The sequence below is a fragment of the Diadema antillarum genome, unplaced genomic scaffold (genome assembly GCF_040938485.1).
Source record: "Diadema antillarum isolate AM-2024a unplaced genomic scaffold, OU_Dant_1.0 scf00000003, whole genome shotgun sequence".
NCBI classification, from domain to species: Eukaryota; Metazoa; Echinodermata; class Echinoidea; order Diadematoida; family Diadematidae; genus Diadema; species Diadema antillarum.
The window spans coordinates 4172207-4195986 of record NW_027270892.1 but is presented as its reverse complement, the minus strand read 5'-3'; the positions used below and the strand labels follow the sequence as shown (position 1 = coordinate 4195986).

The following is a 23780-nucleotide window of genomic DNA, read 5'->3' as shown; positions in this document are numbered from 1 at the left end:
TTATTTACTAGTAGAGGGCAATTTAAATGTAATGCATAGTTAAGCACCACAATTTTATTCTGTCATGCTTTTTATGCCTCCGCCAACGAAGTGCCCGGATGCATTATGTTTTCGGGTCGTCCGTCCGTCCGTCCGTACGTCCGTCCGTACGTCCGTACGTCTGTCCCGTTTTGTTTTTGTTGATATCTCAAGAACCGTGAGGTGGTTTTGCATCAAACTTGGTATGAGGGTATATCCTGGGGGGATAATACTTTGTTTGGATTTTAGGGTCACGGGGTCAAAGGTCACAGGTTATTTTGTGAAAAAAAGGTTGAAATTTCATGTTTTTCTCCATATCTCGCAAATGGTTCAAGGTATGTTCGTGGAACTTAGTATATATGCATGTACTGATGGGCAGTGATTATCTAGGGAAGTTGGGGGTCATGGGTCAAAGGTCAAGGTCAACTCCTCATAATATCACTACTTTCCTTATATTTATGCAATGCCTGAAGGATTTTTTTTTAACTTGATGTATGCATTTTAACCCAATATATATTCTGTGGGAAGTTTCTTGCCAAAAGGTCAAAGGTCAAAAGGTCAAGTGAAAGTGCTAAATTGCACTTCCTCCTCCATATCTCAAAAGTAACTCAAGGTATTATGAAACTTATATATTTATGCATGTTCTACCTAACAGTGATTCTCTTTGGAACTGTAGGGTCAAAGGTCAAAGGTCAGGTTTAGATAATACTATTTTACCATTTGATACTGAAATTATACTTTTTCTCAATACCTTGAAAATTACTCAATGCATAAACTTATAAAAGGGTCAAAAGTCAAGTGAAAATCATCAGTTCCCCCAAATACCTGCACGTTTTAATCATTGATCCAATTGAACCTAGTTCTAGGAAAGTGAACATTCAGCACATTTGTGGCAAACCTGTCATTTTAATATTTTGCCAATTGTGTGAAACTGTCATTACACATTGTCAAGACATTGTACTATAGACCTATTAGGAGAACCATGCATTATGGCGGAGGCATACACCAGTCGCCGTAGCGACATTTCTAGTTTATAAATGTTATTCTTCAGTTCTTGAGTGAAATTCTGCAGTATTTAATAATTTTTGTGTATCATATGCATATCCAGGCAATTACCCCCCCCCCCCCCCCCCCCCCCCCCCCCCCCCCCCCCCCCCCCCGGCTAAATACTGGTTAGTGGTAAGGTTAGGGTAAAGATTAGGGTTAGGTTTAGGGTTAGGAGTTTGGGTTAGGATTAGGTTCAGGATTTGGATTAGGATTAGAGCCAGGGGAAGGGTCCAGGGTAATTGCCCTAGACCCATCATATGAAATGATTAATTTTCTTTTTCTTCCCATGGCTGATTTCCATCCAGTTTTGATATGCATGAATGACATTTTGAAAAAAATATTTTACTTATATATGATATGCAGTTTGTATTCTTTTGAAAAATTGTCTGGATCAACTTTTACCATTCCTTTATCTTTGTGTCTAACAGTTTCAATCCTATTGCACCAACAATGATGACAAAAACTCTGACAAAGGTAGCTTCAGCAGAAGCCAGCAGGGTAAGTATTTTTTTCTGCCTAATACGACTGAGATTGACAACCCTTTTCCTCCAGCTCACAGTATTCCAGTTGTAAGTCTGTAATCATGCCTCCGCCACGAAGTGGTGCCGGAGGCATTATGTTTTCGGGTTGTCCGTCCGTCCGTACGTCCGTCCGCATTCATTTACGCGATAACTTAAGTAATATTGACTGGAATTTTACCAAACTTGGTCCAAGTATAAAGTATGATGGGGCAATTATTTGATTAGATTTTGGGTGAGATCGGCCAAAGGTCAAGGTCAAATCATGAAATTGTATCTGTTTACGTGATAACTCAAGATTGGATCAAGCAAATTTCACCAAACTTTGTCCAAAGATGATGTATGGTGGGACAATTACTTGATTAATTTTTAGTGAAATCGGACAGAGGTGAAAGGTCAAAGATCAAGGTCAAATCCTAAAATTTATCTTTTTACGTGATAACTCAAGACTGGATGAAGCAGCTTTCACCAAACTTGGTCCAAGGATGATGTATGATACGGCAATTAGTTGAGTAGATTTTAGTGACATTGGCAAGAGGTCAAAGGTCAAAATGTCAAGGTCAAATGCTAAAAATGTTGCTGTTTCCCCATATCCATGCAATGCCCAAAGGTATTTTCTTGAAACTTAGTGTAGACATGTACTACTGCATAAAGATTCTCCAGAGAGAGTTTCATGTCATAAGGTCAAAGGTCAAAAGGTCAAAGATTAGGTGGAAATGTTACAATTTTACTTTTCTCACAAATGGTTCGATGAATCTTCATGGAACTTGGTACATACACATGTACTGACTGGCAGGGATAATCTAGGGAATTTAGGGGTCATGGGTCAATAGTCAGGGGTCAAAGGTCAAGGTCAACTCGTCAAAATTTTACTATTTCCCTCATATACTAGTATATGCAATGCTTGCATTGTTATTTTTAAAACTTAATATACATGTATTACCTAATGGAGATTCTCTTGGAAATTTCCTGCCAGAAGGTGAAGGGTCAAGGCCAGGTTTAAATGAAAAAAAAAGATCTATTTTATACTGTAATTACACTCTTTCTTTATACCTTGAAAATTACTCAGTGCATAAACTTATGAAAGGGTCAGTCAGAAGTCCAGTAAAAATCCTCAATTCCCCAAATACATGTACCTGCACTCTTTAATAAACAATTATAGCAAATGTAGTTCAAGGAAAGTGAACATTCAAGATATTTCTGACAAACCTGTCATTTCAATATTTTGCCAGTTATGTGAAACTGTTATCTCACATTGTGAAGACGTTGTACTATACACCTATTGGGAGAATCATGCATTATGGCGGAGGCATCAGTCGCCATAGCGACATTTCTAGTTTTAGTGCTATTTTTTGTCGAGCCCACCGGATGTGTGGGGAGACTAAGAGATCGCCTGCGGCGTCCGTCCGTCGTCCATCCGTGACGCTACAAAAACTTGAATAACTCTCTACCGAAGACTTTAATTTCTATGAAACTTGGAGGGAAGAGTGGTTATACAAAGTTACACATTTTACCAAACATGAAGGGTACCTCAAGGTCAAGGTCACAGGCAGAGGTCAATGAACTTTAGGGCCCAACGTTAAGTTTTTACAGCGCGTTTCGATTATGGCTCATAACTTTTGATGTATATGTCCGTTTGTGACCAAACTTGGATGGTAGATGTCCTTTGGGGAGTTGAAGGTCACCACAAGGTCAAAGGTCACAGACAGGGGTCAACGAACTTTTAGGGCCCAATGTTAAGTCTTTAAGGCGCATTTTGATTATGACTCAAAACTTTTGATCCCTTTGTCTGTTTGTGCCCAAACTTGGATGGTAGATGTCCCCTGGGATTTGAATGTCATCACAAGGTCAAAGGTCACAGACAGGGGTCAACAAACTTTTAGGGCCCAATGTTAAGTTTTTACGGCGCATTTTGATTATGGCTCATAACTTTTGATCCCTTTGTCCGTTTGTGACTAAACTTGGATGGTAAATGTCCCTTACAGAGTTGAAGGTCACCACAAGGTCAAAGGTCATAGGCGGGTCAATGAACTTCCAGGAGTTAGAAAAATATTAATTTCTTCTACGCGAATGAGCGAGACACATTTGGCACTTGCCTTGTTCTTTAACACAAAAAGTAGGTCAGAAGTGATGAAATTAAGGTGTACTTTGGTGATTTCGATTTTAATATCAGCTTGCCTGCCACATTTAATGTGCACACTACAGATGATTGAATGCAACAATCAAGACATAGCTCATCCGAGCCAAGACTCAAGTGAGCTATTGCGATCATTCATCGTCATCGTGTATGTTGCATGTTGTCCGTCATGTATAAACTGTTTACATCTTCATCTTTTTTGCTTTTTTTTTTTGGAGAACCTAATGACAAATTTTCTCAAACTTGGAAGGTAACATCCCTGGGGTGATACAATCTCAATAATTAAAATGGGCACAATGCCCCTCCTGTGGGCCCCAGAGGTCCCCAAAGACCCTGAATTTAGGAATCTTTTGAAATTTATCTTCTCTAAAACCAGGAAGTGATAGGGTTGAGCTAGTGCTAGGAGTAAGTAAATTGGTGACTGTCCCACTCGAAGCCATGTTGGGGGACCAAATTAGGGGCCAGTTTTCACATTTTCATCTTATTCACCAGCTTTTCAGGTATTAGTGCTATGGTGATAGAATGTACATTTGTACAAATGGGCTTCATGCCCAACTGGGGGGCAAGACCCTCTACACTCATATGTTTTATTATAGTGGAGAAAGATGCATCTTGCACTAGCAACTACAGTATAACTCAGACAGTGGAACAGATGAACGTATTGCGTGTAGATGAATTCACACCATGTGATATCTATTGTAGAACCATGCAGTGGTTTCAACTGTTATACCAAAGTTTTTGGTTCCTGCCCAGAGAATATCAAATTAATGGTAATTGTGTTGAGTATATAAATAAAACTCTTAGCATTTCCATGTATTCTTACTTTGGAATTGCCACAATCTCCATTTTAGCTCGAAATTGGTTTCATTTTTGTTTGTTTATGTCTTTAGTTAACTGCTTGTGTGTGCGTTAATAAAGTAATTACCTTACCTCTTACATCCACATTGCCAATATATACCAAGCTGTGTATAAGTCTTGTAATAATGTTACAAAAATCATATTGTTGTTTTGTTTTATTTTTATTTTTTATTTTTTATTTTTTGTTAGGGTGAGGCATAGTATTGTAAAGCAGGCAGTATTCTAAAGATAAAACCAATGTCACCTTCTATCTCCTGATTATGAAAGTATCACTCTGAATTTGAACTGTGGTAAGTACAGATAAGATAATATTAAAGGGAATGATTATTTCAGATCCTCACCCTTACCATATAAATCATTAGAGATGTTTATAATATCTCTTTCATTGATTATATATCCTGTACATTCCACATGTCGCTTCCTGGCAGGCCAGACACAAGTTTTGTGTTCCTGCCAAGTCAACCATTGAAGCTCTGGCTGTGGCTAGCTCTGGTGACATCCGGGCAGCAATCAATGCCCTACAGTTTGCCAGTCTCAAAGGTGAGACACACACCAACAATATACTGTGCATTATACCAATAGTATAATGCATGATACACAGGGTTTTTGTAAGAATTATCCACCTGAGAGTAACTTCACACAGTCAAAAACATGCGAGATGAAGCCAGGTGTTTTGGACTTTTTAAGAATTAAAGAGGGTGGATAATTTTACCAATGCTCAACCAAGTAACGTGCTTTGATTGTTCTATAAAATGGTGACATGATTTAAATTCCATGGCAACTATTTTTGCAAGATTCCCAGGCCTTCGTCAATTCCAAACCAAACATGCAAACAATTATGATGCATTTATAGCACACAGACAAAGCAACTGAGCTCAAATGAGCTGTCATTAGTACCAGTCACTAGTGTACTGATGCCCAGTGAAAAGTAAAGTTGGGTATTTAGGAAAAATAAGGACTTATCATTTGATAGCTCACAGCCAACAAGTTGATTAGAATCCATATCACCTTTTTATACTACATCATTGTCAGTTTTGTTATGAGTGCTGTCCTGTGAAGAAAAATGCTGAAAAACAAATATAGTTGCCACTGAAACAAAAGTAGCATACACACTGTCACACTGCCCTTTTTGAGGACCTCCCAAAAACAAAAACAATTTCTAATGATATTCAGAGCCTGAGAAGCCCTTGCTGTATATCAGTTGATGCATGGAGTATAGTACCCTGCTTATTGAGAGTTCTACAAAGATGAACACAAGTATATGAAGTCACATACAAAACTTAGATTTTACTTCTTTGTAACTGGAATTTCATCAAAACTGTGTTCGTTATAACGGGAGTGCACTGTAAATCTTAGCTCGCACCCTGCAAGTAGTAAATATGATATCAGGAAAAGTTAATGTCCCATTTGAAAAAAAGACCCCAATCATTATCATCATCATTTCAGTCTTTCAAAGTTATCAAAGGAACACATGCTGGTCTGGCATCATTGTCAGCTATTGTCAATTGTGTGAGGCATAGTGAACTGTAGTCACTTGTACAGATAATGTTACAGTTGAAAATGAGGAGATTCTTTACCCAAAATGGTAATCAGTTATAAAAATAGGAATATAACCAAAGAACAGCAATATAACCAAAGAACAGCAAGTAAAACTGATTTTCTGCTCTTTGTCTTTCTTTTCAGCCAGGATATATATCAGACAAATTCTGTAGGTATAACCTTCCTGCTTTGTATTCCACTGTCTATAGAGTTGAAGATGGTGTTTGTTTACATAATTTTTTTTTTAACTAAAGTCAGAATAAATGATGTGGCTAGACATAGAGGATAAGGCATGTTTCATTTCTAAGGGACAGATGTAGAAATTCTGGATTAAAGTCATCTAAAAAAAAAACTAGTGGAGGAGACAACTGATTCATGATCCATGCATTGATAGTCAATGAACTTAGTTGGCAAAATGATTGACGTGGTTCAAGATTGACTGTTAATCTCTAATATTCTAACAGTAGTAAGAAATGTTGTGTTTCAATAGGGATTGAAAGCACTGAGAGGAGGTTGACAGAGAAACCATGCAGCAATTCAGCCCTGTCATCCTCATCATCACATGACAGTCAGTGGCAGGAGAGAAGGATGCAACTAAAGGGAACTGAAAAAGAGGAGAAAGGACCAGTTGCAATTGGTGGAAAGGATACATCGCTGTTTCTTTTCAGAGCCCTTGGGAAGATATTCTATTGTAAAAGTAGGTATTGCACATTATCATGCAAGTGTGCTATTTTGCTAACTGTAGAGTGACTAACACCATCTGACACTTTGTTGATAAGGGTCAGTCAGGAATGTAGATCTGCTCAGCTCATATTAGCAGTCATGGTTTTGAATTGTGTGTTGGAAAGTTGTTTATCTTTTGACTATTTTTACTGTTCAGTCCTCATAATCAGCAGTAGTGCTGCATCTACATATCAGGGTACCAACTTCTGTCGTAATATATGTGTACATAGCATAGTTGCCTGAAAGGATAACTTGATGTTTTAGAAATGGATAACTTGATGTTTTAGAAATGCCTCTCCTAGGAACACATATGAAAGAAAACAACAAACATACTAACAAACAGAAATATTAAAATTATCTGCTGTACACAAGCTGTTGGTCTGAGTTGTCAACATTGTTGTGACCATGCATCATCACTCCCTTTTAATACATTTGCAAGTATGATAACCCTCAATTTTGATAAGAAGTTGCTGTCATAGTTTTGGAACCCATCAAAGTAGGCTCAAAATTCTTAATTGTTACTTGTTTTGGTGTTGTAACAAAAGATGCATATAATCAAAGTTGGTCAGTGATTACAGCATTTCATTATTATTATTATTTTTTTTTTTTAGCTCAGTGTATCTTTCATTGGCAGTTAGCATACATATACAAACGTATGTTCATATATTTACTAGTATGAATATATAATAACATTCTAATGACCTATTTTGGTGAAATATTAACAGACATGAAAATCACTGTGTTAGAGTTAAGGTTGCAGGTTGGCAAGGTCATGTATCAAAGGTGTGATGGAGAATTTGACAAAGATTTTCCAGCTTCAGTGAGAAAATTCAATGCAGCCAGAGGAAAAGATTGATGTGAAAAAAGACAGATCAAGGCAAAGCTGTTGCTCTGTCAAGTATACACTGCATTTTGTTACCATAATCAAAATAGCTATCTTATTACACTGTGGTAAATGTACTGCATTACGAGATGACAGTCCCACCATGCCACTTCTTGTCAAACAGGAGAGCCAAAGACAGCCAAGGATCCATTGCTTCCCCCTCATCTTAGTCATCATGACAGAGACAGACTCATTGTCAACCCAGAGGTCAGTCTTGACTTTCCTATGAGTAACCAAAGATCATTGGAATCTCTGCATTCTGATAAAAGTACATGAAGATTTCCACTACTAGTTTCCTGTGTCTCCCTTTCAAGTATGTCTGAAGTTTGTAAGATGCAGCAATATTCCAATTTAGAATTAAATGACTGCAAATGTACAAAGTTGATTATTTCAGGTAGAACAAATGCATTCCAAAATTACACCTTCTTATAGTACCCTACAAAAAAGGAAGTGTCATATCAAATGTTTTAAGTTTGGATGAAAGCTATTGAAATAGCTTGCAGTAAATGTGGAAATTTATGTAAGTCTAGTGTTTAGTGGCTGTAAAAATGCTCATCACGAATACATGAATTTCTTTTAGGTACAAAAATGAGCAGGGAACAATTCTTTTTAACATAGTTATCATGGATTGATTATGGATCAGCTTAGATTGATTTTTCATTTTTTAAGTGCAATTTCATAATGTGTTCAAGTTGACTTGAATGAGTAGAGTAAAATCAGACAAACAGGATGATAATGGTGTCATTAAAATTGACTTGAAAGGAGAAAGTTATAGAATCTTTTACTTGTGTTCACCAAATATTGGTTTTAGTGTTAATAATTGTTATTAATTGCTTATCAAACTTTTTTTACAGTGAGAAGACTTGGATCATGTCTATTATTCTACGTCATAGGGATTTATTCAAAGACTATAATGTAAGTACAGCTGACAAAATATATCTTGAATTTTTTTACTAGGAGCTGTTTGAAAGGACTCACATGTCCAACGAAAACTTCATCCTGTACCTACATCAGAACTACCTAGACTTCTACACAGACCTTGACAGTGTGGTTGAGGGGAGTAGACATCTCAGTGATACAGATTTCCTGACATGTGAATGGACAGTAAGTGTCATACATGTGGTTGTAGCCTTACGCATGAGGACAAGCTCTTTTGTTGTTGTTTTTTTCTCCTTCTTCTTCTTCTTTTTTTGGGGTGGGGGGACTCCAGACTTGTAATGACAAGTCAAAGTTGGCATTTACACGTTTTCCCTCAGAGCCCACTCTATATCTCTTCTCTTCTCTCTTTCTTTATCTGTATTCTATCATGTACCATCATCATGAATAGAGCTGTTCATGAATTCACTGAATGGAGAAGTTGATGACATACGGTTTACAAACCCGCTTGGGCAATGTACTTTTTGTCGAGCCCACCGGAGGTGAGGGGAGACTAAAGGGCCGTTCACATTGGAGCGGTTTTGCGGCAGCGGCAGCGGCGGCGGTTTGCCGCTAAACTCTGCCGCAGCGGCACGCTGTGCACACTGGGGCGGTTTGCCGCGCGTAATATGCAAATTAGATTGTTGCCCTTGGGCACCTGCAGTTTACTGGTAATCAATTACATAATTATCATGCACATGTATACCGTGAATACTTAGTACATTCCCCATGGATCTGAGAATTTACAAAATCACTTTTCCAAAACGAAACAAACAATAAAGGAAATCAAGGATGCGTAACATGCAAGAAGACTATTGGACAATCAGTACTGGAATCTCAGCTTTTCAACTTTTTGCTTAAAAAAAAAGAACACTTTCAACACAGACTGTTCAATGAAACTGCAAAATAGTCTTGTGTTACTGATGCACGCAGAAATTATTGCATCGGACCCAGTGGCGTATCTAGGGGAAACGGCGCCCGGGGCAAGCGCGAAAATTGCGGCCCTAATTTCTGAAAAAGTGTTCAACCCCAACCCCATCCCGGTAGGGACTTTAAACAAAGTCTACATGACATGCTCTTTTTCAAGCACTTAAAAGGGGTCTTTTGAGGGTGATTTAAATGTAGCGAATTTTGATAAATTTTGGCGAGCGAGCGCAGCGAGCGAGCCGAAAATTTTTGTATTTCAGCTTACAAAACATGGAATTCTTGCCATTTTTTGCTTATCAAATCTTACAATTCTAATCAAGATATAGTGACGGCCTTATAGATAACGATTTATACCAACAAACTGAGGACTTTAAAAAAATACTCTAAATTAGTGCGCGCGAGTGAGCCGAAATTTGTATATTTCTGCGTCATCATCACGTTTTGTTCTTATCTCTCTTATATATATATATATATATATATATATATATATTGGCGAGCGAGCGCAGCGAGCGAGCCGAAAATTTTTGTATTTCAGCTTACAAAACATGTAATTCTTGTCATTTTTTGCTTATTAAATCTAATCAAGATATAGTGACGGCCTTATAGATAACGATTTATACCAACAAACTGAGGACTTTAAAAAACCCTCTAAATTAGTGCGCGCGAGTGAGCCGAAATTTGTATATTTCCGCGTCATCATCACGTTTTGTTCTTATCTCTCTTATATATATATATATATATATATATATATATATATAAATTTTGGCGAGCGAGCCGAAAATTTTTGTATTTCAGCTTACAAAACATGGAATTCTTGTCATTTTTTGCTTATTAAATCTTACAATTCTAATCTGGATATAGTGACGACCTTATAGATAACGATTTATACCAACAAACTGAAGCCAAAATTTGTATATTTCCGCGTCATCATTACGTTTTGTTCTTATCTTTTTTGATTTGTTTTTTTTTGCGCCCCCCCCCCCCCCCCGTATGTTCGAAACCGTTGGCGTCCTCTTTTCATCCAATCGGCGATCGCCTTCAGAACGAAAGAAATTGCAGCCGCTGCTCAGTGAAACATCTTGCCTGCTAAATATCAAATGACATGTGTGAACACAATAGCCATTGTCATTTTGTCCGCGTCATCGTCACGTTTTGTTCTTATCTTCTTCTTCCTTTTTTTTTTTTGATAAATTTTGGCGAGTGAGCGCAGCGAGCGAGCAGAAAATTTTTATATTTCAGCTTACTAAACATGGAACTCTTGTCATTTTTTGCTCATTAAATCTTACAATTCTAATCAAGATATAGTGACGGCCTTATAGATAACGATTTATACCACCAAACTGAGGACTTGAAAAAATACTCTAATAGTACGAGCGAGTGAGCCGAAATTTGTATATTTCCGCGTCATCATTGCGTTTTGTTCTTATCTTGTTTGATTTGGGGTTTTTTTGGGCCCCCCCCCCCCCCCCCCCCGTACGTTTTAAACCGTTGGCGCCTTTTGATCCAATTGGCGATCGCTTCAGAACGAAAGAAATTGCAGCCGCTGCTCAGTGAAACATTTTGCCTGCTAAATATTAAATGACATGTGTGAACACAATAGACATTGACATTTTGTCCGCGTCATCAAGTTTTGTTCTTACCTTCTTTTTTATATATATTTGGCGAGCGAGCGCAGCGAGCGCGCCGAAAATTTTTGTATTTCAGCTTACGGAACATAGAAATTCTTGTGTGAACACAATAAACATTGTCATTTTGTCCGCGTCATCATCATGTTTTGTTTTTATCTGGTTTGATTTGGTTTTCTGCCCCCCCCCACCATTCTCCCTCCCCCCCCCCCCCCCCCCCCCCTCCGGGCGAGTTTTTTTTTTTCTTCTTCTTCTTCTTTTTCTTTTCTTCTTCTTCTTCTTCTTCCTTTTTTTTCTTTTTTCCCCTTCTTTTCTTCGCTTTTTTTTTCGTTTTTTGCGCCCCCAAGGAGTGGCGCCCGGGGCACGTGCCCCCCTTGCCCCCCCCCTAGATACGCCACTGATCGGACCACTGCCATATATACTGAGAAGGCGGTACATAAACTGTGTACATCCAACACCTCAATATCTCAAATATGATCTGCGAATGTCACATTTTCCTTGTTCTTGTTTTATTGTTTGTTTGTTTTTTTTGTTTGTTTTTTCTTTTTACAAAATTAGTCAGCAGAAAAATGACTAGTAACTGTATTTCTTTTTTCTGGTGTCAGTAAAGTAGTCAACTGTATGAAAGATGAGCTCTTAAAAAAAAACCAGCAACATACTTCTTTACTTGTCATTCCAATCTTTTACAATAGAATAGTATACCGGTATTATGAAATATATATATATATATATATATATATATATATATATATTTTTTTTTTTTTTTTTTTTTTTTTTTTAGATCATCATGATTGTGTCATTCATTTTCATGTGCATGTTTGTGTAATGACTTTTGTACTTCATAACTCACTTTTCCTACTGCGCCTTGAGCACGTTAGTCATGTGGAATTGGCACATTAAATGTATACTGTATTATTATTATCATCATTATTACCGATGAACTCTATACGGATGAAATGTTAATGTTTGATTTGATTTATGTCAGTTCATGCTCTTTTTGGAAGTGTAGTTACAAAGGTGAGGGGATGATTTAGAGAATATGCCTACCATTCACTCTCCTACTCAAACCTACTAGATCTACGTATGTAGAGTATAATGTAATCCACAAACGGCCCATAATAAACTCACCCACATACTGTACTCCCAGCTATGGAAAAACAAGAGCATTTTCACTCTCCGCAACATGTGTTTTATATTATGCATGGGAAGAAATTAATGAGAGTTTTGCATCCTCTGAGAAAAAACAAACAAACAAAAACAAAAACTACACACACACACACACACACACACACACACACACACACGATGTCAGTTTGGATGTCAAATTCATACATCTGCATTACACCATCAAATCTACGCTTTCAGAAATCTGGATAGCATTTTAACAGACAGTCTATTTCCAAGTGAACCACACAACTGTTGGGTAAAGTGATTACCAAAAGCCAACTGAGGTCGGTTTTATCTTAAGCAAGTTTTGAGTAATTACACTAAATCTTTTCTTCGAAATTTAACCACCGAATGAAAACATTAGTTAACAGGAATTTTAACCAACTTATGTCGGTAAATGACAAACGTCACTCGAAATACACATCAAACAATGTACACACACTAATACAAACCACACATGTCAAATTTAGCACTTGAGACACTAATTCAGGACAATTGTTCCAACATGCAATCTCATTTGACGTGATCTAATATGGCAGTCTGTTGCAGAAATAAAGTACAGTGTATACATATACTGTTAACACTTGCGAAGGGAAGTAATATAACACATTCACATGTAAAATGAAAATTCACAAGATCTGACACTGAATGAGCAACTTTGTAAATCTGAATGGACAGACATGAGTTGTCAAAACAATACAGTAATGGTAGTATGGTACTGGATTTTATGAATGATTGAAGTACATGTATGATAATTAACACCAATGTAATTTGTATCTTGGACCAATTTTCTATAAGCATATTATTCTCATCTATTACATATGAAAAAAGAAGAAGATTTAATTCAGTGCAAATTCCTAGCAGAAATGCATACTTAACAACATAAAACAAATCAGTTGTTTACATTTCACTTTCAAACCTCATAAGGACCAATCTTTCTAAGTATAATAAGAAACAAAAAGTACTTGTATTACATGTACATGGGTCTAGGGCAATTACCAACTGGGCAATTACTCCGGACCCTTCCCGTGGTTCTAATCCTAATCCTGAACCTAATCCTAACCCTAACCCAAACTCCTAACCCTTGACCTAATCCTAACCCTAATCTTTACTCTAACCTTACCACTAACCAGTATTTAGCCAGGGGGTAATTGCCCTCTGGGGCAATTGCTCGGATACGCATGTACATAGAGAATAGGATTGAGATAAAAGAGCAGTACAGAGTTCATCAAATGAAGTGAGCAAGAAAGAGCGGATACATAGGGGTGGATGAGGCTTGAGATTTACAATGATATGGACATGTATTGAAGTTACAAACACAAACACAAGAAAATCAGGATAAGCAAAGAAATACAACAAAAATGGGCACCTAGGTGCTTACATGGTTCAATTTAGCTAGTCAGATAACAAAATCAAGTAGCAAACAGAATAGCAACATATTACGCATATCCAATGCAATGACCTGCTATGAGTTGTCTGACATCAAATACTAACTAAATGCAAGGAAGGTACAAACTGAGTATTCAAGATTATACATGTAATGAAAATAATATTCGATGCCATGTCAACATTCATAGATTTGGGTTTCAAGATAAACTTGAAGCTTTCAAAAATCTGTAGTAACATGCTTCAGGTACACTATAAAGTGCTTGGTCTACTGCTAATCATTTTACTCATTGCCATGCAGCATAATGCAATATTACATCCATACTCCAAAGTCAAATACACACATGTGACAGGTACTATGTAGGTACATAGTGAAAAGGTGGAATTTCATCACATTTTTGAATAGTATGTTGACTACTGGCCTACCTGGGAGCAATGCAAAGAATTCTTGTGTTGTGGACCTGTACATGTATTATGCTATCACATTTCTCCTGAGTCGAGTTCTAACTGCGAAGTGATACACACTAGCCTGCCTTGTATGATAATCATGAAGAACTTGATCACTTCTTACGAACATAGATGAAATTGCGTGGGGTACATCTTCACTACTCAAGTGATACATGAATGACGCCAGTTGAAGACAATTATATCTTGTGTTTTCAAATTACCATTCACATTATAAAGACTGAAAGTAGTTTGATCCACAATATCCTGGTTAGATTTTCTATAGATTTTTTTTTTCATTACCATGGCAACACATTAATTACATACATTTACCTGTAATAGTGGCCACATATGCCAAGTTCTAGGTCAACTCCTGAAAAAGCAAGAGAGTTGTTGTAACTTGGGTTGGAACCAGGTGCAAGCATGGTTAGCAACAATACTGTTGACAGATATTTAGGCCAGGTGAGGTCTATGGTAGTCTCCATGGCAATGTCACAGTTTGGTGAGCTCACTCTATACATCCCTTGTCAACTTGTACACACTATGTGTGGGCGTGGTGTGTAATAATGGAATTAGCAGCTTTTCACATATTCGATACTTGTCTACATTATCATAAGTAAAACTAACTCCTTGAAAAGTGAATACATGTACATGTTTCAAAGAAGCATTAACCACTAATAGTATCAATATAAAGGTACCTTATGGTACAGGTGTATAGTCAAAATACAACAATATCCAAATGGCAAATGGCTTGTGAAATAACATGGTCACTGTTATGAGGAGATCACAATGAATGGGTCAATGCCTATTTCCCTATAACATTGTATGTACTTCTCAAGCAAATGCTGTTTTATTATGCAGACTTGATACGGGAAGGGTGGAGATGATAAATAAATGGTTGCATTATGGTTGACTCGGCAAATTTAGAAAATAAGGGATGGATGCCAAAGTTTCAAATCCTCCTTGTTTGTACAGGAGTCCCTTTTAAAATGGTCTCACTGCCATGCAATGTGGCCAGTAGTTGCGATTTAGAACGAAGATCAACTTGAAGACAAGATCAGCTGCACCCACAATGCCTTGAGGACTATGCCCTGTGCTCCACAACTGCAGATACATGTACCTGAAGAGGGTATAATTTGCTTTCTCCAATAAGAAGGATGAAGGGCTGTGACTGTGGATGTTCTGTGTCGACCACATATGAGTAGTTAAAACAGTCCTTCCTGGAAGAACGAAAAAGGCAGGCATATATGGAAACAGTGTAAAAAAATTGAAGACATATTGATGTGCACTATTTTCTTATGCCTTTATACACATGATATTTCCAGTAATTTTGTACCATATATTTACTAGCAACTCCAGCAAACTAGGAGCAAGAGTGACCAAGATCAGAAGGTCATTCTTTAAAGCTGAAGATCTACTATGCACATGCAGGAGTGACTCAAACATGATATCTGGAAACAGGGGACAAAATTGTTTCAGAAGGGAATGGGGAGGTAGTACAGGCCTATAAGAAAGCTACAGATCACAACAGAACAATTCACACAATTCTGGCTTTCATGGTGCTATTTGTTTGCTTGTTTGTTTTTTCCCATGTCTAGCTTAATTACAAACCAGAACTGTCTTTGCAAAGAAGTGTAACTTCGTCTTAAGTCAATTTTTTTTTGGACCAACCCCCCCCCCCAAAAAAAAAAATAAAATAAAATAAAAGTGACAGACAATTTTACATTCAAAGTTATATTTGACATGCATTTTCGTGTCCTCCGAAACTGATTAAATTGGTATGGGCCAATTACTAGACCTAGGCACCTATGGTACACTATAATATACACTATTAAAATGATTGATTGGTGCATGCTGCATATTGTCATACCTGTCAAATGTATGGGATGTTGCCATATACATTATAAAGAAAGAGAAGAATCTACATACATGTACATTTCCTTGAATGAAGGGGCAGGGTAAAGATTAAAAGATGTGCCTTCACAGAAATTTCACTCTTAATTTAAGTTAACTCTTTAGTTCTAGGTGACATACAAAATAATGTACCTGTGTTGTCATTAGAATTATCAGGTACGGTACAATACATGTACCACCACTTCCAAAATAAAGTTGTTGTTTTTTCCTCCCACAGGAGTAAGGTCAAGTTCTGAACAATGGTTATGGTATAAATGTACCTAGAATGTCAATCTTTTGCATAATGCACTTTCAGTAAATCCTGAAAGCTGAAACTCACAGCTTTCCAGTCAATGAGTGAGCTTGCATCAAAGCCTGGTCAGGGATGCAGCCTCCTTTGCATGGTCTTTCTGCATTCGCTGAATAGGAGGGAAGCAGATTCAATCACTGTTTACCTGAGGGTAAATAATATTCATACAAGTGAGGTGTTATACAAATGATGTGTTATACATGTACAATGCATTATAACGTTATTTCCTTACATGAATGGGGGAACTTTTTACTCAGCACAAAGAAAATGTAATATAAACAGGTCTCTTTTAAAAAGCACCTTAGCCCTTCACTCCCATAACCAACACCACAGCAGGAATTGATTGCCTGAACTTTTGATATCTGTTTTTTGCTCTTAAATTGCTCATTTTGCAGTACAGTGTAAGTGCTACTAAAATGCCAAGTGCTTCATGAAACTATTCATGAAAATAGACATTTGGTATTGCTACCAACATGAATTAACGCACTGAATTACCTGCAGAACACAATACAGAGAGTCATCTTTCCTACCGAGGAACACAAAGGACTGGCACAGCCTCCCAGAAGTAATGGCTGCTTCAACCCTTGATACAATATGTCAAGGGTCAGCAATTAACCAACCACTGCATCACTAGCATTTAAATTGTATGAATGAGGGTACCACCTATCGGCACCCTATGAATTTGCAGCTCATTTATTCCAAAAGTATAAAACAAATTCACCAAAGTTTTTCCTCAAATAAGCTGTAAATACTGCAGTTTCAAATCTTGTGACCGTTCTGTTGATTCCAAATCTCTGTTGTAAAATTATGCAATTTTAGTACGTGCGATGCATTTTCTTCGCGTGGCTGAAAAAGGGTACCTCATGATCTGCACCCCTTCCCTCCGTAGGTAATACATGTGAATTTCATAGTCATGTGTTGTTACTGTGTGGATGTGTAATTGAAATATGTTTAGTTTGTTTTGTTGGCTTGATTTTCATTTCTTTGTTACTGTTTTCATAGCTATAAAATGGCACTTAATCCCATGCATACCTTTTTGTTCTACAAACAGCCATGATACGCAGGGTGTCGATGTACCCTGCCGATAGCTGGTACCCTTACCATACATTGAAGAAACCGTCCAAGTCTATTGATTGTGGGAAATGTGGGCATCTTTGGAAAGGCAAGACAAGATAATGCACATGCTTACCAGCTACAGTACAGTTACAGTTAAAGTGATTTTAAAACATTACCCTTAACTTGGTCAGACTCAGCCTGAGACTCATGAGAGGATTTGATTCACTTTCTAACAAGACAAATCAGTCCTACTTCACTGCCTGTCTGATGATGCGAGACTGAACGCAAGTAAATTCCAGAGCTACCAAGTCTCACGCATTCTGCGTGAGACTCAAGCATTTCGGGGCAATCTCACGATCTCACGCATGGCACCGATTTTTCTCACGCATCGGGCGAAGTCTGCAACTTGGGCCTATAATAATGAGTATAGCTCAAAAGATGAAAGTGATAGTTGCAAATGAAGGTATATTTCCCTTTTGTCTTTCAAAATAAGTAAAAAATAGTCACCTAAGTATGCACCTGATCGCACCATTAAGAGCTAAAATTGAAAAAGCTCCCTACCGTGGGAGGCCACAGGGGGGAAAACCCCTCCTACCCTCGCTCGCCCACACATTCGCATGCCGAGATGCCGAGTCATGAAAATCTCACTCATAAAATTTTTTTGAACTTGGCATCCCTGAAATTCAAGTACCGTAGATTGTCTTTGTCATACCAATGCCAATGGACAAAGTTGTGGTTATGTGTATGCATTTATACCAGTGCGGTTGCAGTATGGCAGCACAAAAACACCTTAGTAAATAGTACATGACCTAGATCTAGGCCTGTATAGAGGCAGAGTCAATGCCCAGAACATACCTTAAGGGCTTAATGCACATTAGGTCTAGAAACTTTAGACTAGAGTCTAGAACTGTGTCTAACGTTAACAATAACAGTATCAGGCCTAGAGGCTAGGTGTTTCTGTTGTTTTTATTTGAATTTATTTTGACCATTTTTTCCCCGTATTAGCTCTAATTAACGCCAAATTTTTACTTATGAATTACTTTCTAATTCAAAAAAATTTTCCCTCTAGGCAGGGCCTACATTATTTTAATTTTATCAACAGTTGTTAGAAATAATTCAAAAATACTCTATGATATCAAATATATCTCACGTTAGAGTGTCTAGTCTACTAGCGTAATAAGAAGCATATTGTAACGTTGAATATGTTGTATACACCTGCCTACGTAACTTTTTTTTTTTTTTAATGAGGATGTTATTGTTAGTTAGGGCCAGGCCCTACCGCCTGCCTACCAGTATACAATCGACCATATTGTGGTCCATTTATCATATGAGAAGCCCTTCCCATCTATGGACCCATACATTACTGGTCATTAGTAGGTGTGGGACTAGTCGGATAGTAGGAGTGCTCCTACTGGACCTAGTAGTTCTAGATCTACTCTAGACTTCAAGGCTTCAGTACCACGTTGGCAGAATACTCTAGACATAGATACGCGTATATGGGACTGTGATATTGATAGACTGCTCTCTTTCGCTGGCGAGTCTGCGTCTATGGCAAAATACGTGGAAAGTTACAATCTGCAATGAAGCCTCTGCAAGAGAGTGACCGCTGTCAAGGGTCGAAACAAATGGCAAAACCTTGAGAAAACCAAATGAGCAACTTACCATTTAGCCCGATTTCATCACCAATGGTCTCCAATTCGATATTTTCCTTAGGAGTGTTTTTGTGAACATAACTGAGTTTATTGTACAAAAGTTGTCTTTTCTGGACGTCTTCGTTCCGCTCTTCGACCGACGTGTTGCACCTTCGCGAGACTCTTTTTCAAGCTAAAGTTTATGACCCCACCCACATAATAACGTCACGAACTGTACTCTATTATGATTGGTCAATAGCAACCTCGCCGCAGCGGCAGACTAGAAAAATCGCTCTGCGGAGCGATTCGAGAAAACCGCTTGCGGTTGCCGCTCTGAAAAATCACCGCTACCGCTCCAGTGTGAACGGTTGTACATGAACAACACGCGAGGGATTTTTGCGGCACGCCGCCGCCGCTGCCGCTGCCGCAAAACCGCTCCAATGTGAACGGCCCTTAAGGGATCGCCTGCGGCGTCTGTCCGTCCGTCCGTCCGTCCGTCTGTCCGTCGTCTGTCCGTAACGCTACAAAAACTTTAATAACTCTTTACTCTGGGCTTCAATTGCAATCAAACTTTGAGGGAAGAGGGGTCATACAAAGTTTCACATTTTGCCATACTGTAAAACATGATATATTCGCGGCACGAAATTTTCGCGAATTGGAGCCGACGGCCTTTTTCGCGGCAAGAAATTTCGCGTGCATTTTAATTTCGCGAATCTTGGCGCTCGCGAAATTCGTGAAATTAAAATGCACGCGAACATTTCTCGTTTTGCAGTATACTGTAAAACATGATATATTCGCGGCATGAAATTTTCGCGAATTGGAGCTGACAGCCCTTTTCGTGGCATGAAATTTTTGCGAATTGCCACTGGTGTTCAATGCATGTAGTGTGGGCAAAAACTTTCGCGTGCATTTTAATTTCGCGAATTTTGGCGCTCGCGAAATTCGCGAAATTAAAATGCACGCGAAAATTTCTCGTTTTACAGTATGAAGGTCACCTATTGGTCAAAGCTCACAGGCAGGGGTCAATGAACTTTTAAAGCCCAATGTTAAGTTTTTATGGCGCATTTCTATTACAGTGGAAACTCGATATAACGAGATGGTCGGGACCGAGTCATTTTCCTCGTTATAGCCGATATCTCGTTATATCAGTAGGCATAAAAGAAGGCATAAAATAATGACATTAATTTGCACATGTGGGACTACCCATCATATTTCAATCAATACTGAAAACTTGGTATTGTGTGTGAGGGAATTACTCACCTTTATGGGTAAGAAGATGTTTTTGCCAAGGAAATCCAATATCAATGTGTGATCAAGAATGTGTTTCTCATTAATTGTAGATGTTTGAATTTGTGAATTTATACAGCTTGCGATTGTATCAAGATCGTCTGTGGATTGGTATGTGGTTATCGTATGGGTGTGTGTTGTGTGGAAAGCTTGAATATGGTCTGCACAATGCTGTGTGTGTTTGTGACACATTCTGTATGTACATTATGACTGCGTGTGTGTGAAGACGGGGAATTCCCTAAGTAGAAGGCCAATCACAGCATCAGATTGCCTCACACCTGCTAAACGTCATGATGATGTCATGTATACATATGGCCGTCCCACCACATTTTCTGCATGTATCAGTGTGCGTGCACACACACACACTTCACACGTACAACATGCAGTGCTAGCTGGAGTGCATTGAAGAAAATGATTATGTGTGTACAAGACAGTTTTTGGCGCATCAAGCTTTACAATCTCAGAAGATGATAGCACAGGCGAAGTAAAGCTTTACCGAAGGCATTTTGCTTTACCTCGCTATAGCAGGTTTGATTTACTATGTTTTTCTTTGTTTGGAAGTCACAAAATTTATCTCGTTATAGCAGTTATTTCGTTATAGCCGATCTCGCTATAAGAGTAGCATTTTACATAGACTTGTGTGGAAGGAAATTTGGGACCGAGAAAATTTCCTCGTTATAACCGATATCTCGTTATAGCAGTGTTCGTTATACCGAGTTTCCCCTGTATGGGTCACAACTTTTGATCCATAGGTCTGTTTGTGACCAAACTTGGATGGTAGATGTCCCTTGGGGAGTGGATGATCACCACAAGGTCAAAGGTCACAAGCAGGGGTCAACAAACTTTTAGAGCCCAATGTTAAGTTTTTATGGCGCGTTTCTTTTATGGGTCATAACTTTTGATCCATAGGTCCGTTTGTGACCAAACTTGGATGGTAGATGTCCCTTGAGGAGTGGATGGTCACCACAAGGTCAATGGTCACAAGCATGGGTCAACAAACTTTTAGAGCCTAATGTTAAGTTTTTATGGCGCGTTTCTATTATGAGTCATAACTTTTGATCCATAGGTCCGTTTGTGACCAAACTTGGATGGTAGTTGTCCCTTGGTGAGTGGATGGTCACCACAAGGTCAAAGGTCACAGGCAGGGGTCAACGAACTTTAAGGGCCCAATGTTAAATTTTTATGGCACTTTTTTTTTTGCCATAAATTTTTACCCTTTTATATCTCTTTTTTTATATCTGTTATATCCCATTTGCGTACAATTTCTTGTACGTGAATGGGCGAGACACATAATGGCACTTGCCGTGTTTTGCATTGTGTTTCACTGTATCAAGGGTGAAGTTTAGTGTACTAGTAGTGGAGTGGAGTAGATAGGAATGTGGCCTACAAAGTGGTTCAAATGGTGAAGGTGGCCTCCATGTGGCCTTCAGGACAATGCCCATAGGGCCAAGACGGTCATTGTCTTTCACAAATAAAGATATTTTACTGCCAAATCATACTGTATTTAGGTACATGTATGGTGACACAGCAGTGATGGTCCTATTGGCTTTAAAAGGTACAGCAAGTCTGGATGGGGGATTACCAGGTATTCAAATTGATAATAATGATTGCCACTTGTATAGTGCACATGTCTGCCTTTTGATGCTCATGGTGATATGATACAGACAATTAACTACGCATAGCATGATACACAGGAAGAGAGGAGCAATTAAACAAGATTTAGAAATACAAGGAAGGCATAGCTTATTAAAGACTGAATTAGTATTTTTTTCAGTTCTGATTTTAATTCATCTGTTGTGGAAATTTGACGAAGATTCTTGTGAATACCTTTCCAAAGTGTTAGACCTATAACAGATTATGCTTGTTTTGCCCATGAGTGTTTGACTTTTGGTGCAAGAAATATAAAGTGCATCTGTCGAAGAGTCTAGATTTCAGGGTTTTTTGCATGATGTGATGGAGTTACTCTTTAAATAAGGGGAAGGCCAGAAGATAGCATGTTACATCAGCGAGTTGATTTCAAGGGAGATTCCTTTGTCTACTGAGAGTCAATGAAGAGACCTTAGAACTGGCAATTATTTTTAGTGAGTGTTTAAAGGCAAGTTGCAGAATTCTGAATTCACAGGAGTTTATGTACTTCTTTCCTGGAATAGATACAGAACAGTGAATGAGTGAAATATAGACGAGAGAAAATAAAAGCATATATAACAAGTTTGGTTGTATTCACAGGACAGTACTTTTGGATGAATCCTAACTTTGCACAACTGATACCTAACAAACATCCTGTTGTACGAACAGGATGTGATTCTGAAAAGACATTACAGGATCGTGGTAATTTCTAGTGTTCAATATTTGTTTTCAGCCAAGTAGCAAGAATTAATTTCTTTTTTAAATCTTTTGATTTAGGACTATTTGATGTCAATCACAGTTTAAGTTCATCTAAACATTACTCAAAATTATCTATTCCTGGTGGAATCGAAGGTTTGGTAGAAACATGAATTTGAATGTCATCTGTGAGACAGTAGTTGTAAATACAATGCATCTTCAAGAGTTTTCCAATCAGGTGTAAGTATGTGAAAAAGAGAAGTGGCCCACCAACATAACCCTTGGGTGTACCAAGCTTAACTCCAGATTGCTCTGCAGTGAAATCACCAATCTTCACACATTTACCGGTACGCGTAGTACGGTCTGCCAGATATGATATAAACTAGTTTAGGAAAAATCCACCCACACCCATTGATCTCAGGCTGCATTTATCAAATTTCCCAAAAGTGTTTCAATACCCATGTTGGCAAACGCAATTTGGATTGTGTTTTTCAAGTTGTTGCATTTATCAACTCTGTCATGAGTCACTTAGAAAGCCTTGTCACTGTGCATCTCCACTGTGCAGTTTGACTTCTAGGAGCCAAGATGTGTAGTTGGCAGTGGTTGGCATGGGTAGGTCCAAGCTATGAACGTGTTTCAAAACAACTTTGCAGTTATCAACTCTACAGAAACATGTTTCTGGCTCAAACACATTTTCTATTGCACTTTTTGGCATTTCAGAAATGTGTTTCTAACCCCATAATCAAAACAGCTTTGCTTTTATCAACTGCCCAAAACTCCTTGAAAGTTGTTTGGAAACCTTAGTTCTGTGCCAGAAGTGAGTTGATAAATGCACCCTACGTGGCTTTATCATGATCTTGAGAGCAGTAGTATCAAAGGGTGATGGCATACTATCCTCTTCAAGTTCTTTGTGTGTCCCCGCTTTGCAGCTGGAAGTAGTGCCTCAATGCAATGCCACAATAATCTCAAGCACTTATATCATAATGAATGTAACATTTCAAAAGCAACAACAACAACAAACACCTGATCAAGTAGTGCACCATTTAGGGAAAAGATGACAATTGTCCATAAGAGTCCCATGGGTGGTCCCATTT

General features: G+C 38.2%; 1 protein-coding gene across 1 annotated transcript in view; it reads left to right on the top strand.

The window, feature by feature from the left end:
• LOC139742614 (cell cycle checkpoint protein RAD17-like) overlaps positions 1-23780 on the top strand; it is a 40543-nt gene that overhangs the window by 9142 nt on the left and 7621 nt on the right. The window contains exons 7-11 of the mRNA XM_071653173.1: positions 1494-1563; positions 5007-5118; positions 6608-6814; positions 7848-7930; positions 8681-8827. Coding sequence (XP_071509274.1) covers positions 1494-1563; positions 5007-5118; positions 6608-6814; positions 7848-7930; positions 8681-8827 — 619 coding nt within the window. The remainder of the gene's footprint in view (positions 1-1493; positions 1564-5006; positions 5119-6607; positions 6815-7847; positions 7931-8680; positions 8828-23780) is intronic.